At 44.8% G+C, this 25,813-nt stretch overlaps 1 protein-coding gene across 6 annotated transcripts in view; it reads right to left on the reverse strand.

The window, feature by feature from the left end:
* Nucleotides 1-397: 397 nt before the first annotated feature.
* Nucleotides 398-25,813, reverse strand: part of ST6GAL1 (ST6 beta-galactoside alpha-2,6-sialyltransferase 1) — a 45,404-nt gene continuing 19,988 nt past the window's right edge. For 4 of the 6 annotated variants that reach the window (XM_026854916.1, XM_026854918.1, XM_026854917.1 and 1 more), the window contains exons 3-8: nucleotides 16,245-16,372; nucleotides 14,439-15,120; nucleotides 10,560-10,657; nucleotides 5,303-5,404; nucleotides 3,873-4,047; nucleotides 1,527-1,888 (exon numbers count right to left, since the gene is read on the reverse strand). In XM_026854916.1, the coding sequence (XP_026710717.1) occupies nucleotides 1,647-1,888; nucleotides 3,873-4,047; nucleotides 5,303-5,404; nucleotides 10,560-10,657; nucleotides 14,439-15,069 (1,248 nt within the window). In that variant the 5' untranslated portion in view covers nucleotides 15,070-15,120; nucleotides 16,245-16,372 and the 3' untranslated portion in view covers nucleotides 1,527-1,646. Of the gene's footprint in view, nucleotides 1,889-3,872; nucleotides 4,048-5,302; nucleotides 5,405-10,559; nucleotides 10,658-14,438; nucleotides 15,121-16,244; nucleotides 16,373-19,831; nucleotides 19,945-25,813 lie in introns of those variants that run through there. The other 2 variants (XM_026854920.1, XM_026854915.1) reach the window with 2 other exon arrangements.

The following is a 25,813-nucleotide window of genomic DNA, read 5'->3' on the forward strand; positions in this document are numbered from 1 at the left end:
TCTCCTTCCCTAACAGTGAAAATGAATGCTTAACAAAACACAACTGGTCATGGGCTTCAGCACATCCTTGTTCTACTGCTCCAGAGCAGTAGTGTAAGGACCCACATTTTTTTACATATATATATATATATATATATATGTTATATAACATACAATTTGTAAATGCTGACAGATCCAATCCATCCTGACAGATAGGCGTGCAGAGAGGCAGTCTCAGAGCTGGAGGAACAGCTCCACAGCAGCCCTCTAACCAAGGGCAAGAGCTGAGAGCTTACTGAAACAAGAATATGAGCAGCTCCCTCCCAGATCTGCCTGTGCTGGTTCAAGGCTGGTACAAGTCCCCAGCGTCACGGAGCAACGAATTTACACTGGTTTCACCAAGCCAAGAACAGGCCAATGACTTCACAGGATTTATTCAAAACGGACAAAAAAGCTTTCTTTACATACATCATGAAACGCATCAGTACAGAAGAGGACAGGGAAGGTGTTCTCACTGATGTACAGATTGCAGAGCTACTATGTCCACCATGGTGCCACAGGAAAGTCCCCTCAAAGAAAAAAGGTGCGCTCCTCAATTCTGACTGTGTTTCATCACAAGAAGCAGAGCACACTCTTCCTCCCCACTGCTCATAAAGCATGGAAGTGATGCATCTGCTCCCCACCTATTCAGAAAAAGCACACAGCAGCAGAGAGATCACCTCTTGCAGAGAACTGGAACTCATCTAACAGCAGCTACATGCTATTTCTGTTGCCAGAGATGGGCCAGCAAGTAATTTGCCAACAACTGCAAAGGTAGACCAGCACAGAGCTAAAAAGAGGTACCGACTTCCAGTGAGTTCTCCCATTTGTACCTTGAAGCATCTTCACCAAAACATTTCTTGAATAAGGTTTCTTATGTACCAAGCACAGCACTGTACTGGAGAAGTAAATGTTCACTAAAATTTATATTAAGCGATTAAAAAAAAGTAAAAAGATTAAAAAGTCTTGTAAGAATCACTGGATTATGATTTTCTTCCTTCTTCTTTTGCCAAAAATGCCACCTGAATGGTTTCAGAAGTCTTACAATTTGAAAGAAAGTTGCCCTGGATATTTTACAAACTGTTTAGAATATCAAATACTTTGGACTAGGAGTTTAGCTTATCAGTACACAGCTTTGACAGCATTTCCATAAATCAGCCCTGCTTGAAAGAGCTCCTAGGACTAAGAGAACAAGTTTTATATTATTTTTTTTGTTTCTCAATGGACCACGTTTTTGGCTGTCATAAACTCTTTGTAGCAAACTGAACTATATTCAGCATTTGATCCTGACTTGCGCTATCTCTGCTTAGAAAGCATCTCCTGCACCTCCCATTCACCACCATTGGTTGAGATGAAGACAGAGATATCCACTTGCTGCATGAGTCTGGCTCCACTAGGAGTAAATTTATTGCAGTGGCTCATGCAGATACTGCATGGATGTACTGCAATGTATTAACATCACCTTACAGCTGGGAGAAGTTAGGCAACAAAGTCCTAAGAGCACATGTTGCAACATGGAAGAGCGGTCAAAACCCACCAGTGCTTAGACCTAACAAATCTGACAACCCTGATTTAAAAAGTGCTTTGACAGTCATGAAAAATTCCTAAACACACTAAAAACCAATCCACTAACAATGCACATTTCGGAAGCCGGGCAAAGTAACTTTCCCGTGAGTATAGATGTCCTCGTCTGTGCCCTGGTTTATATGCTTCACTAAGTTTTTCTCAAACAGGAGGGGGTGGTAAGCTCCCATGGTACAGGCACGGTCGTGAAACTTCTGGTAATAGTGGCAAACGTCCGTCTGCCTTTTAGAAGGGAGAAATTCGTACACGTCCACTTCATCACAGAGAGTCATCATGATCACGATGCCTAGGGAGGGAAAAAAAGCAGATATCCTGTGTCAAACCAGAGAACTGATTAAACATTCCAGCAAGACAGGCGGTCAGCAAGGAGCATCCAGCTCCAAGGGGAAGGGTTTCCTTTTGGAATGTTCAGATGAGGGGGTGAAAAAACAAGTCTGGCCAGACAGGGCTGTTTCCTGAAGCCCTTTCTTGCAAAGTGCATGATTAGCTTTACAGCAGATTGTTTACAGCGACAGCCATGCCAAAAGGCCAATTTTTAAGAGTGCTACCGTTCTCCACGACCTTTGTGGAAACTTGGGTGTCTGCCAACTGCACACTACAATTAGCTGATCCAAACAGCCCATCTCAAACCTGCTTGGGTAAGCTGTGATGAGACCTTCACCATTTCCCCACCTGCCTCTTGTGAAAGCAAGGGATATGAAAGGGACAGTGTTTGGAGGTGGCCCACTGAGACAGAGCAGCCTCTGGTCTGGGGGCTCCCCAGCTGCCCCGCAGCAGGGCGGTGCTGCCCTCCTGTGTCCTCTGACAGGCACACGAACCACTTCGGGACATTTACGCCAGTGCTGGGAACAGACCTGTCAACTTTCTGGCCAGATTAGAACTAAGCCATAGTTATTGGCTACTTTTCTTCCAAGCACAAGAAATAGCAAGAATACACTAGGGAAATATAACTAATGTATAATATCACAGAAAATTATGTAGTATCTGAGACAGGACCATATCTGAGACAGGATCATTCAGGGACCATGAATGATCAGAGGAACACAGTTTACAAGACATTAGAAGAACCCATCCATGAAACCACTTGTTTAACTAAGGTGCATTTTAAATACATTTTCATCCACCTTTTCAAATGACAATTTTCCTTCAGGCTTGGGCCTTCCAGGAAACCCAGAACTGTAAACTGGAATTCACCTGTGCCCCTGAGTCTGACTTGTTTTACAAAGCAGGTAACTTGGCCCAAAGCTAAGCCACAGAGGAATATGCTGTCTGACGTGGGCCAGTGCCTACCCTCAAGCCCCTAACTCTAGTTAACAAAAATTTTGCTGCTTAAGTCATTGACTATGGTGTTACACTGTTGTTCTGCACATATCCCAGCAATGATGTAATAGGTGCTGGGCAAGAACAAGGCTGTGGAAGAAAACTAGACATTTAACTGGCAAAAGTAAGAAGTAACTCTTTTTACACAGAGGTAGAAGGGTGTCTGTGCCCCAGCAGCAGTGGGAGCAGAGATGGGAGCAGAGGAGTGGCTGAAGCACAGCAGTTGGAGCATCCACTTAGCAAACAAGACCATACGTCTACGCTGTGATTTCATATACATGTGAACTTCCTGAGAAGTTCACTCTTTTTCATTCTGCTAGTCATGAGATCTGCTCTCCAATAAGAAGAAAAACTTTTGCAATAGCAGAATGTAAAATGAGCCCCTTCGCCAAGAGGCTGGATTTAGCATGCTGACAAAACAAGACGTTAGCATGCTGAATAATGGGGAATATCACTGAACTCAGTGAACTGAGTCTTTAGCTATATGTATTTTTCCATATATACATATATATGTGTGTATTTCCATATTTATATATGGAAAGTATAAACAGGCAAGCACTTCCATTTCATCTGCAGTAATGAGATTTATTTCCCTGACAAGATCTGAGCCCACAGGAGCCGTATCCCTCCTGTTGCACCCTGTGGGAACTGCTCTGGTGCTAGAAGCTAGAAATACTAGAGATCGTCTTGATGTTGCAATCTGCTCTCTTGTTTCCACACGGAACCAGGCCATGTTGTAACTACTGTTTCAGAGGGGTGCTGCGAACTGCTTACTCTAACACAACTAAGCTGCTACTTTAAAGACAGGAAGCTTAAATTTCAGTGTAAGTCAAAAAATGAAAAAGCAGTTCTGGTAAGAGCCATAAATCTGTAGCTGTCTTTGAAAAATGTCATCCTGGAGAGTTCCTGACTGCAAAATGAATGAGAAGTGTAGAGGACAGTTATCTTACCAAGCATTCCTGACGATGGTGGATTAGGCTGAATATGCTCCAGGGAATTCTCCTGCAGAATATCCCAGAGTTGCCACTGCATTTTTGGATTCAGGATATAGAAGGGCTGCTCTGGGTGTATACTACGATACGACTTATAGCTTTCAAAAAAGTTGTAGTCTGGTTTTCTGTACCACTGCAAAACAGAAACAACAAGTCAGACTCTCTTTATTTCTAGTCCACTCTTTCCTGTAACCACAGGAAACGAGGATGAGCTAACCTGCTGCTGCCAGGGGGAAAAGGTCCTGCTATACCTACACACACTCACTCACTGTTCCCCACCACCTCATCTGCCCAAGTCACTGTGGTGACTGGACTCAGTGAACAGAGCAGGGAAACCCCAAATCTCAGTGAAAGACCATTAAATGAGTTCAGCATCTTGTATAATTTCATTCTGCACCTCCCAATAGTAGATGATGGTGAGAACTCTGCCTTAAATGTTACAGACCCTGACCCTTCTGCAAACTGGAGCACAAATTACCCTATTCTGCAGCCAAGTATCTCCTAAACCTCCTAAAGCAGGCTGAGCTGATTTGCATCCTAAAACTTCTCTTTTCAATAAAAACACTTAGGAAGGGTTTATGTTTTCTTAAAGTAATTTTGAGATTTTTTACCTATGCTAAAAATATCCCATCCTGGTTTTACTGACACTTAAACATGCTGTACATACACCCTCATGTCTCCTCGAAGTGTGGGACTAGACACAAGAATAAACATCAGTGAGAAAATAGGAAATGCAGTCCAGAGAAAGGAATGCAAAGACCTCTCAGTTACAGACAGATCTTAAAAATAACAGTAAGGAACAGACTATTCACTCCTACCTGCTTTCACCATGAGCCTCCAAAGCTCATCACTTATCAAATAACGCCCCTTTGTACTCAAATGAAAAGCAAATGCTACAGGGATTGCAACACCCACAAGTTAAAGTCTAGCTGACAGAGAGGAGACATTTGCTAAGATCTTCAGAGGGTTTCCCAATCCGTTCATAATGCATCAAGTATATCTCATGTCTGATGAAACAACCAAGCATCAACCCTCAGAAAATCTTAGAGCAACTGTCAGAAAGAGGAGGTTATCCTCTGACGAGACGACAACTGCTGCAGCCAGTGGTGACTTCTTCCCTGCAGCATCAGTCCATGGGAAAGTAAAGGTGGTGGCCCGTTACACTTGGCCTGAGGCCCTTCAGAGGGATCAGGAACAGGCAAGTGTTTCCCTAGGAGCACCCATGCATGGGATACTCTCTGCAGTACATACAGATATATCCATGAAAACAAAGAGGTAAAGAAGAATGGCCTTAAAATGAGTAATTGCCCACATTAGGAGGAAGTGGGTTAACAGATGCACTTCAAAGTACATGAATCTGATTTTATTTACAGAAAACTCAGCCTTACCTCATGAATTTCTGCATGATACGGTGCTGGATCCCAGACAATTAAGATTCCAGTGTTATACAGCGCTTCCCTCAGGAACTGCTGCTCTTCAACAGTTACAAGCTTGAATAACAGCAAAGACAATAATATACAGTATAGTATCAGAATTAGCAGGCAGTCAAGCAGTAAAGCATACCTCAATACAGCCACAGCCACACCACTGCACGCAGGCAAGGACACAGCTCCAGAGATGCCCTTCCAGTGCCCACTCCAGTCTATTTAGCGGCATAGGATTTAGTGGAGAGCCATATGAAAAACTGCCATTACACTTTATAAGGTTTTCTCTATCTATCTTCAATAATAAAGTAAGGTCAGGACTCAAAGTGACCCAGCCTGTGTGATGGATACCATCACTACAGCTACCAGAAGCAGGCAGGAATATCAGTTTCTGCCACCAGTTGTCAGGACAGGAAGAGCCTAACACAAACACACTGTTGGCTTTATCATGAACCTTCATCTGAAACAAAAAAAGTCTGCATGTGAGTTATTTCTCCCAAGCAGCACAAACTCAGGCAGCCAGGGCTCAGTGTGGGGCCAACTTGCTGTGACACCACTGGTGCAAGAGACAAGAGGCCACGGCACCCCCAGCTGACCCCGCCTTGCACTGAGCCCCACCTCGCCTGGCTGGGTCAGGGTGGTGCAACTCAGGCAAGGGAGGTTGGAATCTCCAGAAAGCCGCAGTGAGAAGGAAAGCACCACAACAGCAAAACACACAGGCTAGAGACAGTAATGGCAGAGAAAGACCGCTCCACCAGACACTCTCCCGAAACAATAAAATCAGGTGGTTCAAACACCTGAGAAGTTGCCCTCCACAGTCTGGACACAACCACCGCAGATCATGACACCTGAGGGTAACCCAAGGTGTGCAGCAAAAAGCAAACAGTCAGAATTAAACAAGTCCTCTCCACTCAAAGGCATAACCCATACAGGCACAGCTTGTAAGCATCTGCTGAAGAAAAGCATCATCATAAAAATCAGCTCCCAATTGTCCCGATTTTCTCCACAGATCTAATTAAGAGCTAGTCAATTTATCCTTGAGTATCAAAGTTGACCCCAGCAGCAGGATGCCTTCCTGGATGTTCTCATAACCAGAGCACAAGGACGCTCTCACCAGCCCAGATGCAAATTATTCCAAAAGCAAAGAGTTTCCTTGCATCTGTTCTTAACTCTGAAGGATTAGGTTTTGGCCTTGACTATGTGTACTGCCTGGTTTCATTTCCTTACAGTAGCTAAAGTATCTAGGCCACTGGTTAGCTGGAGCGTACAACACTGCAGGTGTGAACTTCTGCCTCCAGTCTGTGGACACTAGAGGCAGAGGCAAGGCGAGGGCACAGCAGCTGGCACCAGCCATCCCCTTAACCACCTACGAGTGGGATGGAGTACTGCAACAGGGCAGGAATAGGACAAGGAACACAGGTGCGTTATCTTCATTTCAGGAACTTTTCTGATGTGAGACATGCGAAAGGAGGACTCGAAAGAAACAGCATCAAAGAAAGCAAAGGTCAGCCAAGCAAAGCCATGCAAGTTGGCAGAGGCACACAAACCCCTAGAGAGCTGGGACAGGCACAAAAGTAAAGGGGTAAGAAACCAGGTGGGGAGCACCTCCACAGCCCCAAGGTGTTTGCCATCTCCTTCCCCACACCACAGAGCTGGCTCTTGGCACTACTAGTTATCTATCGGTCACTTAACCTGTTTGCTGGAGGAATCTGGCTCCCCTTATATCTTTAGTGCTTATTACTTTTGCTTAATAGTGACTGATTCTTCCTAAGGAGTTAATTTAAATTGCTAAATGACTTGTCTTGCCCAGCTTTTTGATCCTAATTAGTTAACTGATCTATTGATTTTCTAATTAATTTGTTCTTTAGCCAATTTACTGTTTAGCAAGTATCTTGCTAATATAGCCCCTACCTTCCTGATAATGTTTATTGACTGTATCAAAACAAGTTCTTTCTCTCCAGCTACCACAGTCAATGCCCTGTAATCTAAACATGCTTCCCTTTCCCATCACAATCTTACTGCATTCCACCGATCGCCATCTCCTTTCTCTTCCTCCCTGCAGACTCCTTAGTGCCAATAACAGCAAATGCAGCCAAAGCAGAGTGCTTTCCGTGACAGCGAGCAGCTAGCCAAGGAGAACTGCAAACAAGGGCTGGGAGGAACAATGTACTCTGGTCCTTGGTCAGCTCTGCAGAAAGGAATTGTGTCCTACAGAGTGATACTAGCACTACCCTCGCACACCCTTCAGCCCTTATTGTCACAAGATGTGACTGCTTTCCCAGAGAAAATTGATGCCTCACATACAACTACAAGAAAATATGCCATTAAAGAAAGCAATACTGGTGAACCAGTGAAGGTCTAAGAAAAAAAGCAAGGCAATGTTAAAGAATTTCTTTATTTAGAACAAATACCAAGCTTGTGGACCTACAAGTCTATCCTCAGATCTAAGGATCCCAAAATTTCCTCCTCCCACAGTATCAGTCTATTAATCTCTCCCTAGGCACAACGGTGTACAAGATACCTCCCTCTACTGTTAAAAGCATCCACCCCCAGATATGTGCTAGAGACTGGTCAGCAAATTGCAGAAAAATATCTTAAAATAATTATTAAGAAACTTAGGGCCACTGACCACACATGCCAAAGGGATACTACTCAATACAGACTAGTTTTGACAGATTGGATTCAGGAGATCCCATTTCCTTCATTTTGGGAATGGACAGAAGATTGATCAATAGTAAGAGCTAAAATTAGAGCAGCGAAGCCACAGTTCTACCCTTGTTCCCAGTGACCATGTATAAGAAAAGCCAAACCCAGAACAAGAACAAATTACAGTTTGACCAGCCAGTACTTGATGCCTGCAAGAGCTCTCTGCAAGGCAAGGTGCAGCTCCAGCAGCAAGCTGAGAACAAAATGCGATCAGGTAACTCCACGAACAAGAAGGTTAAAATGATGTCACCATGACTAGAACAGTACTGAAGCATTAAAAGTTCAAATAAAAACACAGAGGAAAACCAGGCTCAAAATCCAGTGATCCCTGAAGGTATCAGGGACTGCAATTAGACCTGTTCAGCTTAGAAACTCCAGAAGAGAGACTCCTGCACTATTCACATGGAGAACATAATTTGTCCTGTTCAGCAGCTAGATCAGTGTTGCGTTTTGAGTTAATTTTAGCCTCTAAAACCTGCAACAATTTTGCTTCCCTGTAATTGAAGTTTTCTAAACTGGTGTCTCCATTGAGAGGTGATGGTGGCAGATGAAAAACATCACCCATGCCTGCAGGCGGATCTGCATGGAGAACAGAAGTACTATAATGACATAGCTATAGCTACACTTGATCAAAAATTAGAGCATCCACATGGAAAGCTATTACTTCTCTATTACAACCGTGCAATCCTCCCTCTGCAGATAACCCTGGTATCACACAGGTCACATATGATTTTGCTGGTAAATAACTTCATATCAGAGTGAATTTGGCAATGAGCACATCCTCCAGAGAAAGTTTTCTGAAGTGATAACACCTATCTGACATCATAAAAATACACACAGAAGGGAAAGATTAAAAAAATGGAGAGGTCAAACAAGGGCAGAGGAAGAAGGATGTCAGTAGCCAGATATGTCTGCTAAAACCAGACTGGTTCAGAAAGGACTAACTGTCCCACATCTGACTGGTGGTTAATGCTGGGGAATTGAGATGCAGCAAGCAGCAGAACAGAGCACAGCAGAAAGGGGAGAAGCCGAGACCCAAGAGCAGAGAGACATAGCCAACAGCATTCACACAAGAAGCAAGAATATAGTTCCAAAGACATACAAAATGAACTGGGGAAACTGGTTACACTAGCGCCGCATCTTGCCTTTGAAGAGGATGGCCAAGCTCCTGCTGCTGCTTTGAGAAACTTCAAACATTGTGACCCCTGGAGCCATCACACAGGAGATGAGGAAACTTCCAGGCCTATAAATATTATCTTTGGGGTGAGGAAAGGAAACTGCCTTTTCAGTTCTGAAGCACAAAGGCTACACTTCAGTCCTCTGTCTCTCCCCCATTTACCCCCTCATTCTTTGTGTGCCTGCAGCCACCTCCCCCTCCTGGGTGAGAAGGTGTTCGTACACTGTGCTGCAATGCCACACCAGGTCTTTCATCCAGCAGCTCTTGGCCTATCCGGTATTTTACTGACTCCTCCATTATCTCACCAGCACATGCCACTCCTATTTCCTCTTCTCTCTTCATGTCTACACTTGAAAACTTCTCCCCCCAAAATGGGGTAACAGCTATATGGAAGCAGCATGCAAACACTCTACAAGATGTCACAGAGCAGCAACAGTCTCTGAACAGGTGGCTTACTAACTCTGCTAACATATTGCCTGACATGGTTCCTAACCATTGAGGGTCTCCTTCAAAGTTGATTGAAGTTCAAAGAAAAGTAGTAGCGTGACAGCCTCATACCCAGAAGCAGCTCTCAGAGTCAAGGGGATTTTAACTTGTTAAGTGATGCCTTGCATTTCTGCTGTGCTCTGCAATGAGGTCCTGGGCCCTCTGACTCACCCACCTGAGCCCCTACCCTCTCCTGACTGCATGCAGGCTACAGTTTTAAAGGTGGGTTCTTTGCCAGTTGTCTTTGGCCATTTAACAATCCTGGTTAATGTGTTATCTACAGAGTTTCTGACATCACTGGGCAGAAAAGAAGTATTGTTCTTTTATTAAAAGCCAAACAAACTCCTGTTATCCTTCATACGCATCTCTGGGGCGAGCAGAACTCATCTCTTGGCACACCCTGTTTTGCTGAGCAGTGTTAAGTGAGCTGCGGTGTCACTCCTGCCTCACGCTCCCAAAGCACAGCAGCAAGCTCGCAGCTGGCCTTCCTGTACTAACAAAGAGGCTTCGAGCCAAGACAAAAATCAAATTAGCTTGTGCCTGCCATAAATCGCAAGCAGGCTACTGCAGGTTCACTACCATGTGCTAGTTTAACTGCAGTAATCTCAGATCTACTGTTCCCCATTATGAGGCAAGATATTCCCATCCTGTGGCTACCTCCTAGGGACAAGAGAAATTGCATGGAAAGGCCTATTCTCCCCAACTTCATTTTAAAGACCTCCCAGCAGCAGAAGAACCCAGAAGCCCCGTGGATGTTGTTATTTCAGCTTGCTGCCCAGCTCCCAGGCAGCACAGGGGAGGTACACAGCTCTGCCACGCTTGGCCCATTTGGCACACTTCTGTCAGACCTACCTGGGAGTTCACAAGACGAATTGTTGTCTTTTGCCCCACATCTTCTTGAAACCCCCTGATAGGAGCCCCATTGAATCTCAAGACGGCATCATGGCTGTCTGAAAGCAAAACAAAGTAAAAACCTGTGACCTAACAAATAGTTTTTGGGTGTTAGAAGAGATGTGTAATGTTACGCGCCTGCATTTCTAATATAACCTGGCTAGTCCCTGGCTTTCCACATAACAACTGTAAGTACCAAGGCAGAATCTCTAGAAGTTGTTAGTCTAACTTCATGAGGTATACACTTTTCCACTTTTTAAAACTACAATATACTGGCAGCCTGAGAGAGCAGCCCTAGCATTTGCTCTGCATGGAGGACTGCAGCATCACTCCCCCTCTTCCTCTTTCTGAACACATTATCAGGAGATAGACCAATATACAATTAATTTACCATGTGGCTGGCTGCAAACTAAGGAACTAGGAATTAACAGCAAGCCAGCGTCCTCTCTTGCAGCCTGGAGGTTGACCAGCCTGAGAAAAACGTATAATAACCACAGAGGAAAGCGAAGCTGACTTCAGCCTGCCAGCACACCTCCCACGTTACAGAAATAAAACCACTGCTGTGCATTTAACAGGCACGGCTTGTTACATGCCTTGGGATTCATTGCATTTTCCTCTGCTGGCATCATGTCTTAAGATAGCACAGCATTCCTCCAGCACCCTACTCTGTCTGGGCACAGCTGGCTATGCTGCCGTACTGCCACAGAGACAAGTTGCTGCTGCGGCACAGAGGGTGTTCGTGCCCATCAACCCAGCACCCCAGCTTTGCCATACCTACTGGCTAGGTTTGGATAGGAAACCTTCCATGTGATCAGAGACGTTGAGTTAGAGGAGCAGGACCAACTTCCCTGCCTTCCTGCTGAGGCCCTGTGACCACAGCTCACAGCAGCTGCAGCCAGGGCCTGTGGGGAACTGTGGAATCCCCAGCCAGGGCAGAAGGGCTCGCCTGGTCCAGAACCTGATCTGTTTGGGGTGTTTGCATGAGCAATGTTGGAGGATCAGTAACCACTGGCATTGAAGACTCTTTTCTCAGCTACTTTATTCTCAAAGACAAGTGGACCTTGCTTAGAGCCCTTCCACAGAAACACACAAAACCCAGAAAGGCGATGTTTTGGAAAAAAACGTGTCCACGCTGAGAAGCAGCTCTGTAGTTGCTGCTACAGACCCTTAACTCCACACCCTACCTTGCATCAATGGAGTGGAGAGTTATAATTTCCCCATGTAACTTCAGCCAGACACCAAGTGTTATTATGCCCTAAATTTGCATTTTAAAGGGGTGTTTAATGACTGTACAGGCAAAGTAGCTGGCTCTCTGAAGCACTTTTTCTCCAGGTGGTTGTGATGCACCTGGTATCAGATTTTCCACTGGCAATTCATAACCTCCAATAACACCAAGAGCCCAGTAAGATAATAGCTGCTTGTTTACAAACTTCTCCCTGTTCTGCTCTGACAGCCTCCCTTACACTGATTAATTGCTCATTTGATATCTTAATGTGATTACACAGAACAAATATTTACTTCATTGTAAGCCTGTCAGATTTAGTACCTTTCTGGCACCTTCCTCCAACAAAACCATGGCTTTTCCAACATGAAAATACATCAGGTCAAAACTGGGGGGAAAAAAAAGTACATAAATACACTGAATATTCCCAAATCCTTCGATATTCACCCTGTCCAGCTGAAGGCTGCAAGTGCCCCAAACTGCAGAATCACTAGCAGAGATGATTGCCTGAGCAGAAAGGTTGAAGTCTGCAACCCAGGTGCAGGAACAAGCCAGGGACACCAGCAGGGGTTAATGGCATTTGCCTCGGGCACATTGCACAGTGGCCTTTCCAGCATCCATCCCTTGTGATCTGGAACAAACTGGTGCTTCAGTTTTGGGGACAGGCTCAGAGACTGGCTGTAGGAACAATGAAACGGCTTTCCATGGCTGATGCCCTTTCCGCTGTGCCGCAGTCAGAGCACAGACCATTGCACTTCTTGGCTGCTCCGATACTGAATCCAGGGCTTGCATGGACTGCATTACAACACTCCATAAACACCACCCTCAGCCCTCGAGAGGGTCTCCTTACAGAGGAGCAAGAAGTTTTATTGGTATGCTGGAGTCTGTGGCCATAAGCCTTGGACACAAGCCAGCTGTGTCAGGGGAGGGTGTTCACCAGAAGGTCACTTCTGTGGAAATCTTTAGCTATGACGGAAACCTACTTCTACTTCAACGGGGACCTAAACAAGCCAAGACAGTTACTCAACCCACCTGGCCTCAAACACTCCTAAAAGGCAGAAACAATTACAGCAACCAATGCACATCTGTAATGTTTATCAGGAGGCAATGCTATCCTGGTTCATACCATCACTATTTAATTGCATCTTTAATATCATTTTAACACACTTCGGACTGTTCAACCTCATTCTAGAGCCTGCCCACCTGCCCTGTGGAGCACAGTGGAGTTTGGGGGAGTGCTTCTGAGCAAGTACCAGAATAAAATACTGACCCTCCCATGAGCATCAGGGATTATGATTCTGAAAGCTTTGCCTAAAATGTCCATGAATAATGTATTAGAAGCTATCCATCTACTTCTTTCAGAGGATGAAGGCTACTTGCAGCTTACTGCAGGCCAGAGAGAGACCTGATCCAACAAACGACTTACAAACACACCAAAGTCTCCAAACAATTTCCACCAGGGAAAAAACTCCCAGGCTTTAAAACTGCTCCTTCAGTGAGGCCGCAGTCTAGCAAAATGTGAATCTTAACTGAGCCTCAAACAACAATTAATGAGGAAAGCTGAGGGAACTGCAGCCAGGGAAAATTTTCTGCCAGGCACAAAATCCAGAGTTGAAAGCTGGAGAGCTGGTTTCCCCTGCCTGCTGCTTTCTTAAAGACATAAAATTCTTTGGTATCAAAACATGCTTCTTTGTAATCCACAGTACAATACTAAGGCTTCAGCATTTAATAATTAATGCATCAAACTCAGATAAATATGGTCAGATAAGACTTTGCAAAGCTTGTCTAAAGAAGTGATAAAATAAAGCCCTGTAAAGTTTTTCCATTGTCTCTGGGCCACTCAAATTCAGCCACTGCCTTATGGTTCTGAATGAAGCAGTGCCCCTTTTGGAAAGCCATGAGCAAGAATTACAGCATCGCTGAGGTTGGAAGGGATCTCTGAAGACTTCTCTGTGCCCAGCTCCTCCACTCAATGCTGGGTCAACTACAGAAGATTGCTTACGGCTGTCCCCAGTGGGTTTTTTCCATTTTAGCATTTTCTTTTACTTCTCCAAAGAAGTCTCTCTGAATGAAAAATTTTCTGACCACTGATGTCCAGTTAGCCCACTGGCATTACTCGATCCTCCGCAAAACCTCTCAAGAAACAAACACTTGAGGAACCAAGACCTCTCTCTGGTATCTAGTATGAGTGCTACCCTCTAGTGATGCCAACACAATCATGAAAATGGAAAGGACTACCTGGAATAGAACTACCTGTACATACATCATCCTCTCAGCTCAACCCAACCCTTCCACTCCCTTGGGGCTTGCCTGTTTTGGTCTGCTCAAGGTCTAAGGCTCACAGGCACTGTGATCTGGGGTATCAAAAGGCAGCCGACACTGTGCAGAGTGGACACTCAAGAGACGAAGAGAGTATCTGATCATTACTCCCATCTCCTCCTAGGCTGTAATGTTCACTAACTCTAGAAGAAGTTTAAGGATAATATTTCAACTTATCTTAAACACCTTTGTGACCACACCAGACACTTATTGGTAAGAGCATGACAGTAGGTTGCTTCTATTCAGCGTAAGTTATAAAACAATGTTATTTGACTTTATGCTAATAGAAAGATACAAACCTATCTCTTGTCCCAAATGAGATGATTTCAGAGACCCTGCTGAGGACACGACAGCACAGCGACCCAGGCGGCCCACAGTTTCATTGAGGCTTTTCCCTGGTAGGTATTGTTGCCATTCAGAGGTATCAAAAGGACCATCTGATCCCTGTATCATGGTCACGTTCACCCTGTCCCGTAGCTGGCAGAGCAGCTTCTCTGGACTGAGTTTAGCAGCATTCCTCTTCCCATTGTAAGTCACATTGTACTTGTTCATTGACAGGTAGTTTTTTCTGACCTTCTGCAGCCTGGGTATGAGATTTCTGGATGAACTGTCCTTATCCCATACCTTCACAGAGTCAGTTGCTTTCCTGGACTTTTCAGCTGTTCGAGAGGTGCTGCCTTTTACTTTGTTGTGGTTACCAAACCACATTTTGGGTATTTGACCCAATTCACTGGCTGCTTCATGGAAAAGGCCCTGTGATTTAAGTGGGTTCCATTTTTCCAAAGTCCTCTGAACCTGCAAATCATTGTTCTCAGTCTTGAAAGGAATGTAGTAGCTTCTTCTTGTCTCTCTCCATAGGCAAACCGTCAGTGCTACCAGTATCACCACAAGAACACACATGAATTTTTTCAATACATTGATGTGAACCATAGTGTATGGTGCATCCAAATGGGACACTGAACACAGGGCAGGAAGCTGGTCCTGGGAGAGAGGAACACATCTCAGTCAGGGCTGCATGCACAAGCATGCGTATATATAAAGTTATAAACATTAGTGTGTGAGCAGTGGGAAGGGAGAGGGAGCACATAGGGGTAATTTAAAATTTTAGGTTGTTTTAAAGATATCATTCCAAAGGTCACCACCTCAAATATCAAAAGCAAAGATTTGAGCTGGCTATTAGCCATTGCATGCTATGTAATGGTGATCTGAGGCCACTGCCACTCAAACCTTTTTTCTATTCCCTTCCACAACAGACAGTCAAGCTTAACACAGTCAGTATCACACCAGCGGCAGCTTAAGTCTTCACTTTTCTTTCCTTCACCACCCATCTCCACCAGCCAATATCCAAATTCCACCACTAGCATTTCTAGAACTGAGCTTCTACTTGACCATAGACATGAACATTAATGAAGCACATAATGAGGCACAGAACTGTTGAGATAAAAGCTGCAAGTTCATGAACAGTGGGAGTTTCACCAGCGTGGTACTGACACAGTTGGTGACTTCACAGGGAACTCCTGCAAGCCTGCAGTGGGCTGAGTGTACTCCCAATATGAAGCCTCACTAAATGGCTCCTGGGAGCCAATTAATCTACAGTAGGGTTTGAGGCATGTTTGGGTTCATAAATGCACTTTGATAAACATTATTCAAGGTATGTTACCCCTAGAAAAAGCAAAACCAGACCCTGTTGTACTGCCTGTCCTCCTTTGCACTGCCTCATATTAGCAGATACTTCCAGCTCCCAACATGTTACAGAAGAGGGAAATTCAATAGCAGGAGTGCCCAAAGGGCAGCTCATCCTAGGCAGCACAAGGGGCTGGTGTAGGAAACATGCTGAGGCATAAATGCCTTGTGAGCAGCACAGGGGACCACAGAAGACAGGAGGACAGCTTCTCATTTCCCTACGTGGCTGCTCTGGGATGCGTCCCAGGACATGGGAGCGGTAAAGAGACATGAGGCATCCCCGTGCTCCTCAGAAGATAAACATGCAGATCACTACTCATCCTAGAGGGACCCTAGTGACAATTCCCTCCTTGAGCAACTTGCTGAAAGCAAGCTGTGCAAAGCTCTGGTACTGAGAAGCCACTGAGCTACCAACGTACTACCTGCAGATAAAGCAGCAGCGCTCCAACTCAGGTCATTTTTGGCTGTTAGAGGGGTTTCTTCTGAGGATTTAGGCAGGATATCCCAAAACACAACAGTTCCGTGGCGCACTGAAGAGTTCAAGAAACACCTGCAAAAAAGAGGGGAAAAAAACCCTTTTATGGAAGAACATTGTGGTATTTCCTCAGATAAGCCCTACAGTCCCACAAAAGCTGCTACCCTGGCATGGAAGGGCCAGCAGCAAACATATTAACACCACATAAGCCTTTTAAATGATTAAATGCCCACTCAAAACAGGCATCTTTCTTCTTAGTCTGAAATCTACTCTTGGCTAAAGCAGGAACTGGTTCAGGCTGCCTGCTCTATTCTCCCACCAGACTGACAGCCTTCTTCATGGAGAAGGCTCTGAGCAGTGGATATACCAGCAATAGTCAAGGAAAAATCCTAGTGCTAATGCTTAACACAGTGAACAGGGGAAAGGAAAGAAAAAGTTAACTTTTCCTAGGGAAATATCTTACTGTCTGTTCTTGGGCAATTCAGACACTTTCTCAGATGCAATGGCAGAGAAGACTCCCTGCTTTTTTGGAGTGAGCATATGAGAAGTTGCTTTATAACACACCTTAATCCACAGGTTTTCACAAAATAGACAAATGTATTTTAGACTTTAATAGCTTCACAGTGTTATACAATTCAAGTAGCTTGCATTCACAGGAACTCTGAGTTAGTACCATGCCACATAAGCTAAATTACAAATGCTACAATTTATAGGATTAAATACTAAATTATTAAAGCATCCTAATGCTATTTATATGTTCTTTTAACTCTATTAAGGAACACATCCTGATTTCTCACAGAGCAGTCCACTTAAACATTCTTCTACCCCCACTTCATAAACTAAGAAAAAAAATTAAAATCCTAGAAGCACAAGTAATTATAGCTTTTATTGAAGTAATTTCCCCTGCCTCCACAGACCATCTCAGTTTCCATTTGCTTGAGAAGCAATGCTAGAAAGGCACGCTGAAGTCTTTTTGGCCAGTATGGTTTCAGATGCAGAGTAAAGCAGCCTGGGGAAGGGGGGTATCAGGAGGGGTTCAGGTTATCACTACACTCTTCTGCGTATAGTTAACCCTGTTAACTGTTTACAGTTCCTGTGCTGTTTATAGTTCCTCTTCTGCTGTGGTCTCTGAAAGACACTCTCACCCCTCCTCTCTCCCGGTCCCCTCCACAGTTGGAGACCCCGGTGGGCCAGTCTGTTTGGTGTATGCCCGCTGCCCTTGGGAACAGAAAGAGACATGCGATGGCAGGAGACTGCAGAAGCTATTTGCTAAAGGGGAAAGCACCACTGTGTCAGCCTACATGCTGTCAAAGGCTCCGCAGGCAAACCACACTTGGACAGCAATGTTTCCCACATCAAGAGGGAGAAACACTGAAATAAGAGTTGTCCAGTGCAAGCTTAGTACAAAACTCTGAGACACCTCCTCCAACCACGCTTTGTGCAGACTTCATTCACGCTGTACTTCTTTACACAACATGAGGGTCTGGCTTTCAGGAAACTCAACCAAGATCTTCTGCATGGGCAGAACAGAGCCTCCACACGATGGGATGTGCCCTGGCTGCCTACCGCCCTGCAGAGCAGACCTCTTCGCTCCAGGCCCTGGAAGGCTCTGCCGTGCTTTCAGAATCCTGTCCTGATGGATTTCCAGGTGTAGGTGACAGCAGGCACATCTCAGTTCCATCAGGTTTTTTTTCCCACTGCTAGGATAATCTAGCAGAGTGGCAGGTTCACTGCGGTGGAATAACCTTACAGCTCACTGCAAGTTCCTGCTGGGATGCTCTTCCTGGTGCCACACAGCAGAGGATGCCCAAGTCACAACACCTCCTCTCCTCCCTAGGCAACACAAAGGAACCTGGAAGACTCACCTTCAGCACTCAGCACAGTGTGATCCCGGCCTTGGATGACTGTGCATGCTGCTTCAATGTGAACAGTTATTTTCCTTTGGTTTGTAATTTGACAAAGTAGGTTTTGCAAGCAAGTACGTTTTAGCAGAGCCACAACACTTCACCAGAGGTTCACTGCAGTTCAGTTTAATCATTACTACTACTTCACATGATATGATTTTATTTTATTTGCACAGGTAGTGTCCTAACGAGATCCCTCTCAAGCATGCTGCAATCAAACCTTTTCTGCTGGGCAGGAATGCAGCTGCTCTTACAGGCAAGGCAGGATCACTCACAGGAGCTGCTCTCTTGAACACCTTTAGATAAGTCACTTGCGGGTCCTTCTGTATCACAGCGGTTAGTACAAATATGCTCTTCTGGAGGTGACGGAAACTTGTCACGTACACAAAACACAAGGTGTCAGCTGTGAGTACTAAGAAAGGACCAAAAAAATCCCCCAAACCTATAAAAATACTTAAACAAACAGCCTTTGCCTTCTCGGAACCTAGAGCCTGCTGTGGCTGTGGGGGGCAGCGCTGGCTGACCGGCAGGCTAACCCCTCACAGCAAGTCCTCTGCAGTTAAATTAATCCTTGCAGAGAACAAGCGAGTGATGCAGTATCTTCAAGGCAGTCAGGGAATTCTATCCTGTTCACACATTCTTATGCTTACTCTTTATTGTCCAAGTATCTCGCTGGACTCAGGTCTTAATCGTCAAAGTACAGAAGAGTGTGGAAGTCCTGCTTCCCCTCTCACGTCCCAGACACTGCCATCCACCCGGAGAGCTGCAGCTAGCAGTGCCCTGGCAGAGAACACGGCACAACCCCCATTTCCACAGCCCACAGCAGATCTACCCTAAAACTGTAAGGAACAGTGTCTTCACCTCGTTAAACAAAAAGTCTATCAACCCCTTACCTGTCTCCTAGAGTGACAGACAGCAGATACACGGAGAAACCATGGAAGCACGGACAAACATACGAATGTATTTCTCTTCCAGTAAACACACGCAGCTTCCAAAGAGCTGTGTCATCAGCTGTACCAATGCCCATCCTCTGTGCATTTGTTTAATTGCTTCTTGAAACCACTCACATTTCCCAAACAACCCGAGGCAATGAAATCTGCAATCGCACACGGTGCAGATCGCGCACCCTCACCCCTCCTCTCCGCTTCACACCGGTGAACCCAACTGCACTCACAGTAATCCTTCTGCCTTCATTTTCTGAATGTCGTTCATGATTGCAACACCTCTCCCAACACCTTCCTCTCCTCACTTGTTGCTCCTCCACGCTGAATGCCGCTTGTTCCAATCCCCCCTTGCACAGCAGCTTTTCCATACCTCCGACTCTCTTGGTCAACTTCCCCCAGCACCATCAAGCGACACGTAAACATCCCCCGAGGAGGCAGACGGGGACACCCCAGCTGCACACGCTCAGGCCACACGGTCCAGCAGCAACATAGCAACGGGGATGCTTTGTTCTCCTTCCAAAACTTCCTCCACTTCTATTTCCCTTCCTGACCATTTCTAAACCCTGAGCTCTAGGCTGTCAGCAATGACTTCAGGATATTTTGCAAGCAACACTGACTCACTGAGAATTGTCCCCAGCACAGGGCGGAGGGCGGGAATAAAATATGACTAAAGAGCATTATCTTACCCCCACTAGCCCAGGCTTCCTTTGCCATTGTGCTGCCCAGCCATCCAGGACCGCTGGATCCCTCTGCAGTGTTTTCTCTGGTCCCGGCAGCACTCTGAAAACAAAGGAAGCCAAGCCCATAACTTAGCCCTTCCTCCTCTCCTTTGCAGATCCGTTATCACTGCTCAACAGCGGAGATCTTTAAGCAAATCCCTGTGGGACTTCTGTGATGTTGTGAAACCTGACTGCTTGGTTTCCTACTCCCTAGGCAGTCACTCATCCAGGACTGGAGGTTTCTCATCCCATGCCAGTTTAGTTTTTCGCTTTTTTTCTGAGGATCTTGGTGAGCAATCTCATCAAAACCTTGAAAAGCATAAGCATGCTGTTTCCCTCTCTCCAGCTTTCCTAACTTTTGAAAATGAGAGAAGAAATAAGCAGGTAGAATTGAAACATGACTCTTGCAAACACATGAGACTTCTCCATTAATTCTTACATATTGTACAGGTGTTAGTTATTTTTTATTACGTTTACTGGTTTGAAGCAATGGATCGCACGAGAGTGCCTCTAAAACACAATCATGTGAAAAAACACCTTTAATTTAATTTAAACAACAATTTGAGAGATGCAACCTTTGGGGACAGGCACATGCAGGGATCATGTCCACCTGTTCTACTATGTCTCTCCTTGGTCTCCCCATTCATATGTCAGCATTATTAACCTGCAGTTTTCTTGCCTCTGATGTATGCACAAAAGCTTTTTACTGCAGAAAGTTGTGCCTTAGTCTTTTTTTGGGTAATGTGATAATGATTTCATATTTAAACTTAAAGCATTTACATTTCTTTTCAGGTTTCCTTCATTTATGCAATTCCATCTGTACCCACAACTGTGCTATCCCTAAATACAAAGCAGAAAATCTTTGTTCCCAGCTTTTGCTGGTGTCGTTTTGAATGTTTTTATGCTCCTCCATACAAACATTTTATACTTCAACTATAACTAACTTTTTATTCTTTTTTTATACATTCTTGGTACTAACCATTTCCTCTACCCAGCACCCACTGTAAAGCATCTGTGAAGAGAGCTGTGGCTGATAGCAGAGGCAGAATGAGTTCACATGAAATTCTGTGGAAAGAGGATACGTAAAGAGGAAGGACATGGAGGTATAGGGTTGAATCCCTCCATTCAACAACATACCCAGGGAAACTGAAGACGAGAAAAAATTGGGATTCGACAAGTAACCTTGAATCCACATCTGCTTTTAGAAATCCCTACTCCTGTCCCAGGGGAAAAAAAAGATTATCAGGAGCCTTTATAGTATTAAACAAATTAGATCATGCCATTTTGCAAAATGAAGAAGCTATACTTTTCATATACTTGATGAAACGTGATAATACATTTGTTCAAGTTCAAGTCCTATTTCGCTGGAGCCAAGTTTCATAAGATCTCTCTGATACTTTATTTAGCCTGGCCTGTTAATTCAGATGTGTGTATTTCAATATAAATAAGGAACACTTGCTTCTAGCAATTCCTTTTTTTCCAAAACATCACTGTGCTGTGAAAATAAAACACTTGTTGAGCCATACATTTAAGTAAGTGCTTCCAATATCAGCAAACAGAACAAAAGAGAGTGGAAAATGAGGAATTTTTATGTGGAGAATGAGGAAAATAATTATTTTAAGTGAGGAACACGGTTACATTTCAGATGACGCACTGAGGAGCTATACAAGTCACTTGCTAATGAAATAAATCATTCCATTAGTCCTGCCTGCATTAAAAATCTCTGCACGTGCCAGAAAAAATACACTGCTGTCAGAGCTGAAAAAGATCCTCCAGGAGAACAGGAGAGGCAGATTTGGGGGGAGGCACAGGGGAAAGTTTAAGCATGTGTTTCATTTTGGTTTTACGTGTCAACAAACACTGGGATTTAATAAAGGCAGAAGCTTTCATTTCTGGTTGCGTCAGCCCTTTATTCCCGCTCTTTTCCAAGGTCCCATGTTCGTTTTGGAGGGTGGCTCTGCATAGCAGCACACTCCCTCCCCTTCTGCCCTAATTAAAAAGCAGCAGTTTTGCATCCACTCACTGCTGATGCTCTGTCAGGCACCTGCAGAACCGCGCCGCCACCAACGGCCACTAAGACCCACACTGTTGTGGCTCTCCATCTCTAGGTCTTGCTATTCCGGATGCCTGCACAGTTCTGGTCCAGGCCCAGCCCAGGGCATGGTCTTAAATCAAGTGCATGTTTGGAGCTGTGGGGAGCTCAGCTCTAATAAACCACTTCACGTTAGCAAGCAACAGGAGTTGACAAGTCCGCTCCAGCAAGCAGCCGTATGTCCAGCAGCACCCAAGGGCTGAGAAGCAGCTTTGCCAAGAAGTGGGCCTCTGTTTGCTGCTGTGCTCCTGTCGAGACCAGGAGCACACACAAACTCACATGTGTGGGGACAGTCTTCAACACTGACATACCAAGAGAGGAAGAAAGGGATTCAACAAACAGTGTTATAGCACAGCCATGGTGCTCTAACAGCTGGTGACTAAAAGCGACAGTCCTGTCCCTTTGCCTACCTGTTCAGAGACTGGCATCCACAGAGGGATGACCTTCAGCTCCAACAAGTGTACTGCATCACCACCTCTAACTACAACCCTGTCAGAAAAGTGGTTAACACCAAAAAGTCTATCTTCTCCTTGTGCAAAGCCACAAGCTCTAACCATCGCCCTGGACCAGCAGTAACAGTCCCTGACCCTGCTGGCTAAGGGAGAAACAGGCTACTGTGGGGTCCTTAGCAGGTGCATGAAGATGGAAGGACAATTTAACTCTTAAGACAGGAAAAAATAATTATCAAGGCATGCCATGGTGGACAATACCATATACACATGTCTTGCTTAGTGGGTTACTTGCCCAGAGGGACAACATGTTTATGAGCTCTGGAACAGGACCAAGCTCTCAGCTGGTGGGACCAGGACCATTACAATTACTTGCTTCCTACACCACAAACAGATGCCTGCTGAATATTCCTTGCTAACAGTAACAGACAGGAAAGAGACCCCACCTGCGTGGGGTGCCAGCATGCCCCAGGCAAGACCCAAGCTCTGGCAGCGTGTTCCCCCTTGGATGTGGTCAGACAGCCACCACGGGAACTGTCAGGGCGCAGTTCAACACAGAAGCCATTTCATGGTGGGCACATGCCCACGGGAGCCTCACTCAGTAAGATATCTGGAGACCATTGCTGGTAACAAACCTTTTCAATTTCTAAAATTGACAGTTTCAAGTTCAAATTGAAGAAAGAGAAAGAAAGTGCATCATAGCATGCATGCACAGCACCATTTCCCAAAAGCACTGCTTCTCCCATAGCTGGACCTCCCAGCGTCATGACTTTAACAGTGAGGTTTTCATTATCAGTGAGATTTATCATAACTGTTCCCACACTGAGGCCCACAGTAAAAATTCCACCCCCTGTCGAGCTTTAAAGATCAGGGTGCAATCACTCATTTAGGACTATTTTCTTTATATGGAACATTACGCCTTCAAATTAAACAAATCACTCCTTTGTTTCCCCCTAGTCATGTGTTTCGCTATGACATTTATCTTTCAAAATGAGAAGGGAATGCTTCTTTACTTCAAATTAGCAGCATGTGGCAGGTCAACACTTAATGCCTCTGTAAATATCACTGCACGCCAAAACGTGTAATTGGTATTCCATGGACCCGGGACAATAAATACACTTTGTGCTGGCTACAGCTACACTACCCTTCAGGATAATATTTCTCTGATACCAGCCCTTTGCAGGTAGGTGCTATGTCTTTCTGTCTCCTCAAGGACAACACTGTAACTCTTTACAACTTGCTCGAAGAATAATCTAATTCAATTTAACCTAAGACAGTGAAATAAACTTACAGAACTGTGCATCTACCATTGCTAGCTTTCAGTCCAACAGCACTACTGAGATTTGGTTTTCCTCTTCGTACCCAGAGCTCGTGCCTGTTAGCAATGGGCAGGCTGGCACTCAACAGCAGCGCTCCACCACACCAACTTCACTGGAGGACAGAAGTAAAATGGGAATTCTGGCCACTGACTTCAGAAAGCACTATTCAAACCCCTCCACGTTAAGCAAAAGACTGCTTGCATTGTGTTTAAAACAAATTGGTTTTCACAAAGAAATCTATACTTTATAATGTAAGACACACATATGGATGTCAAGTGTGTTCATCAAAAAGTATCAGGTGCTGAAAAAAAAAGGCACATCCCGATGGCAGTAAAGAGAATATTAGAAAGGACACCCATCAAAGCAAGTAACTTTCAGAGAAACTGCGAGAAACATTATTTAACAAGCACTTCAATTACTTATCTGGCAAAACCCAAAATAGTTCCTTACTGTGCAAGGAACTTGAGGCATGGAAAACAAATCGAAACATCAAAATTACAGTTAACTACTTTGTCTCTGACAGAAAAGGAGGTGGAGAAAAAACATATTACAAGAATAAGATGTTCTTCCACAAACAAAACCGGTTGATTTTGCTCTTCATAGCCAGTGCTAGGTAAGCTAAATTGATACCACTTCTACCATGCATCACCAGTTCCAGTGGTTAAACTGAGACTGAAATGACCAGAAAAAAGCTGGGTATAACTCAACACAAGCTGTCGAGGAAGCCCTTATCCAAGTTCAGTGTCACGCTGCAGCAGAGCAGCCAAGGTAGCAAGTATGCAGGAATACACATACCCCAAAGTCCCGGATATCACTCATGTTGAAGCTAGGTTCTCAGAAGGCAAAATATTTGCAGTAGCAGATGTCAAATATGCATTTTGCCAAGGCACGTCAGCAAGTCATGTCCTCACACAGGGAGCTCATGGTGTGGCTGGACTTCAGATGTTAATAACAGCAAGTGCTGCTCTGTTTTTTAAACACAAGTCTGATTTATTCATCTGGTGACACTATCCCATTGTAGCATCACTTCAAATGTATCTACTGTCAATAAGCCCACAAGAACATCACCAGGGAAGTGACCTTGCCTGAATAAAATTCCATTTTATAAATCATAGGCAATATAAATTTATAGCACAAATCTGGATGCCTAGATATATTTAAAGACACTTAAAGAGCTTAAGACACTCCTCCTCCCCTCAAAGTTTCACATATGTATTTATAAAAACAGAAAACATTAATGAAACTTTCCCAATAAAGCCTTCACTTAAAACCTCCTTGCTATTTTCTTCCCTCAGTGTCCGCCCCCACCCCAGATGCTTAGGAAAGGAAAACAGGTTCAATGGAACCTCCTACCCAAGCCCAGGACTATGTCCTCTGCTTACGGATCCAGCACAGAGAACACTTTGCAAGAGCAAACAGGCACCTCTAAAACTGGCATGTAATACCCCCTCTTCGGTGGGACGGGGGATGTGGCACAGCCTTGCACCAGCTCCAGCTCTAAGCTCACAAAACATGCATCTGGCAGCTCTATGGGGCCAGGTACGACCTGTTCAAAGAATGCCCTTTTTCTTTCCCACTTACACACCCTGACAGCATCCCCATGATGGATCAGTGTGGTTATGGGCATGATATCAAGTGATCTGAAGCGCAATAAATCTGCACAGTTGCTAGAGGGAGGAAAACACCATGCTTGTGAAACTGAAACACACTTAAAGTTTACCGAGGTTCAGAGATCCCAAAAAGGCAATAAAGGCCATTTTAGTGTTGCCCCACTCTATTTAATACTTTCTACTCCAAGTGGTTTTAGCCTGCTTTTTCCTCTATCAGAAAACCAGGTGTAAAGCCTGGAAAGCACTACCCAGCTCCTGTCCCCAAACACATCACTTGCTTCCTATGGTCAGATGGCAACTAGATGGATCCACCATGGATCTGAACCACACGCCTCCTCTTGAAGGAGGCTGCTCTCTCCCCTCTGGTATTTAAGGCCACAGAAATTTCATGCACACAGGAGTTTGTGCCTCCACTACGAAGGATGTCGACCCATTCTGCCAACCCCATGGCACCGCCTCACTGGCACAAGCAGACAGGA

The sequence above is a fragment of the Athene cunicularia genome, assembly GCF_003259725.1.
Source record: "Athene cunicularia isolate RWA chromosome 9 unlocalized genomic scaffold, athCun1 chr9_part1, whole genome shotgun sequence".
NCBI lineage: Eukaryota > Metazoa > Chordata > Aves > Strigiformes > Strigidae > Athene > Athene cunicularia.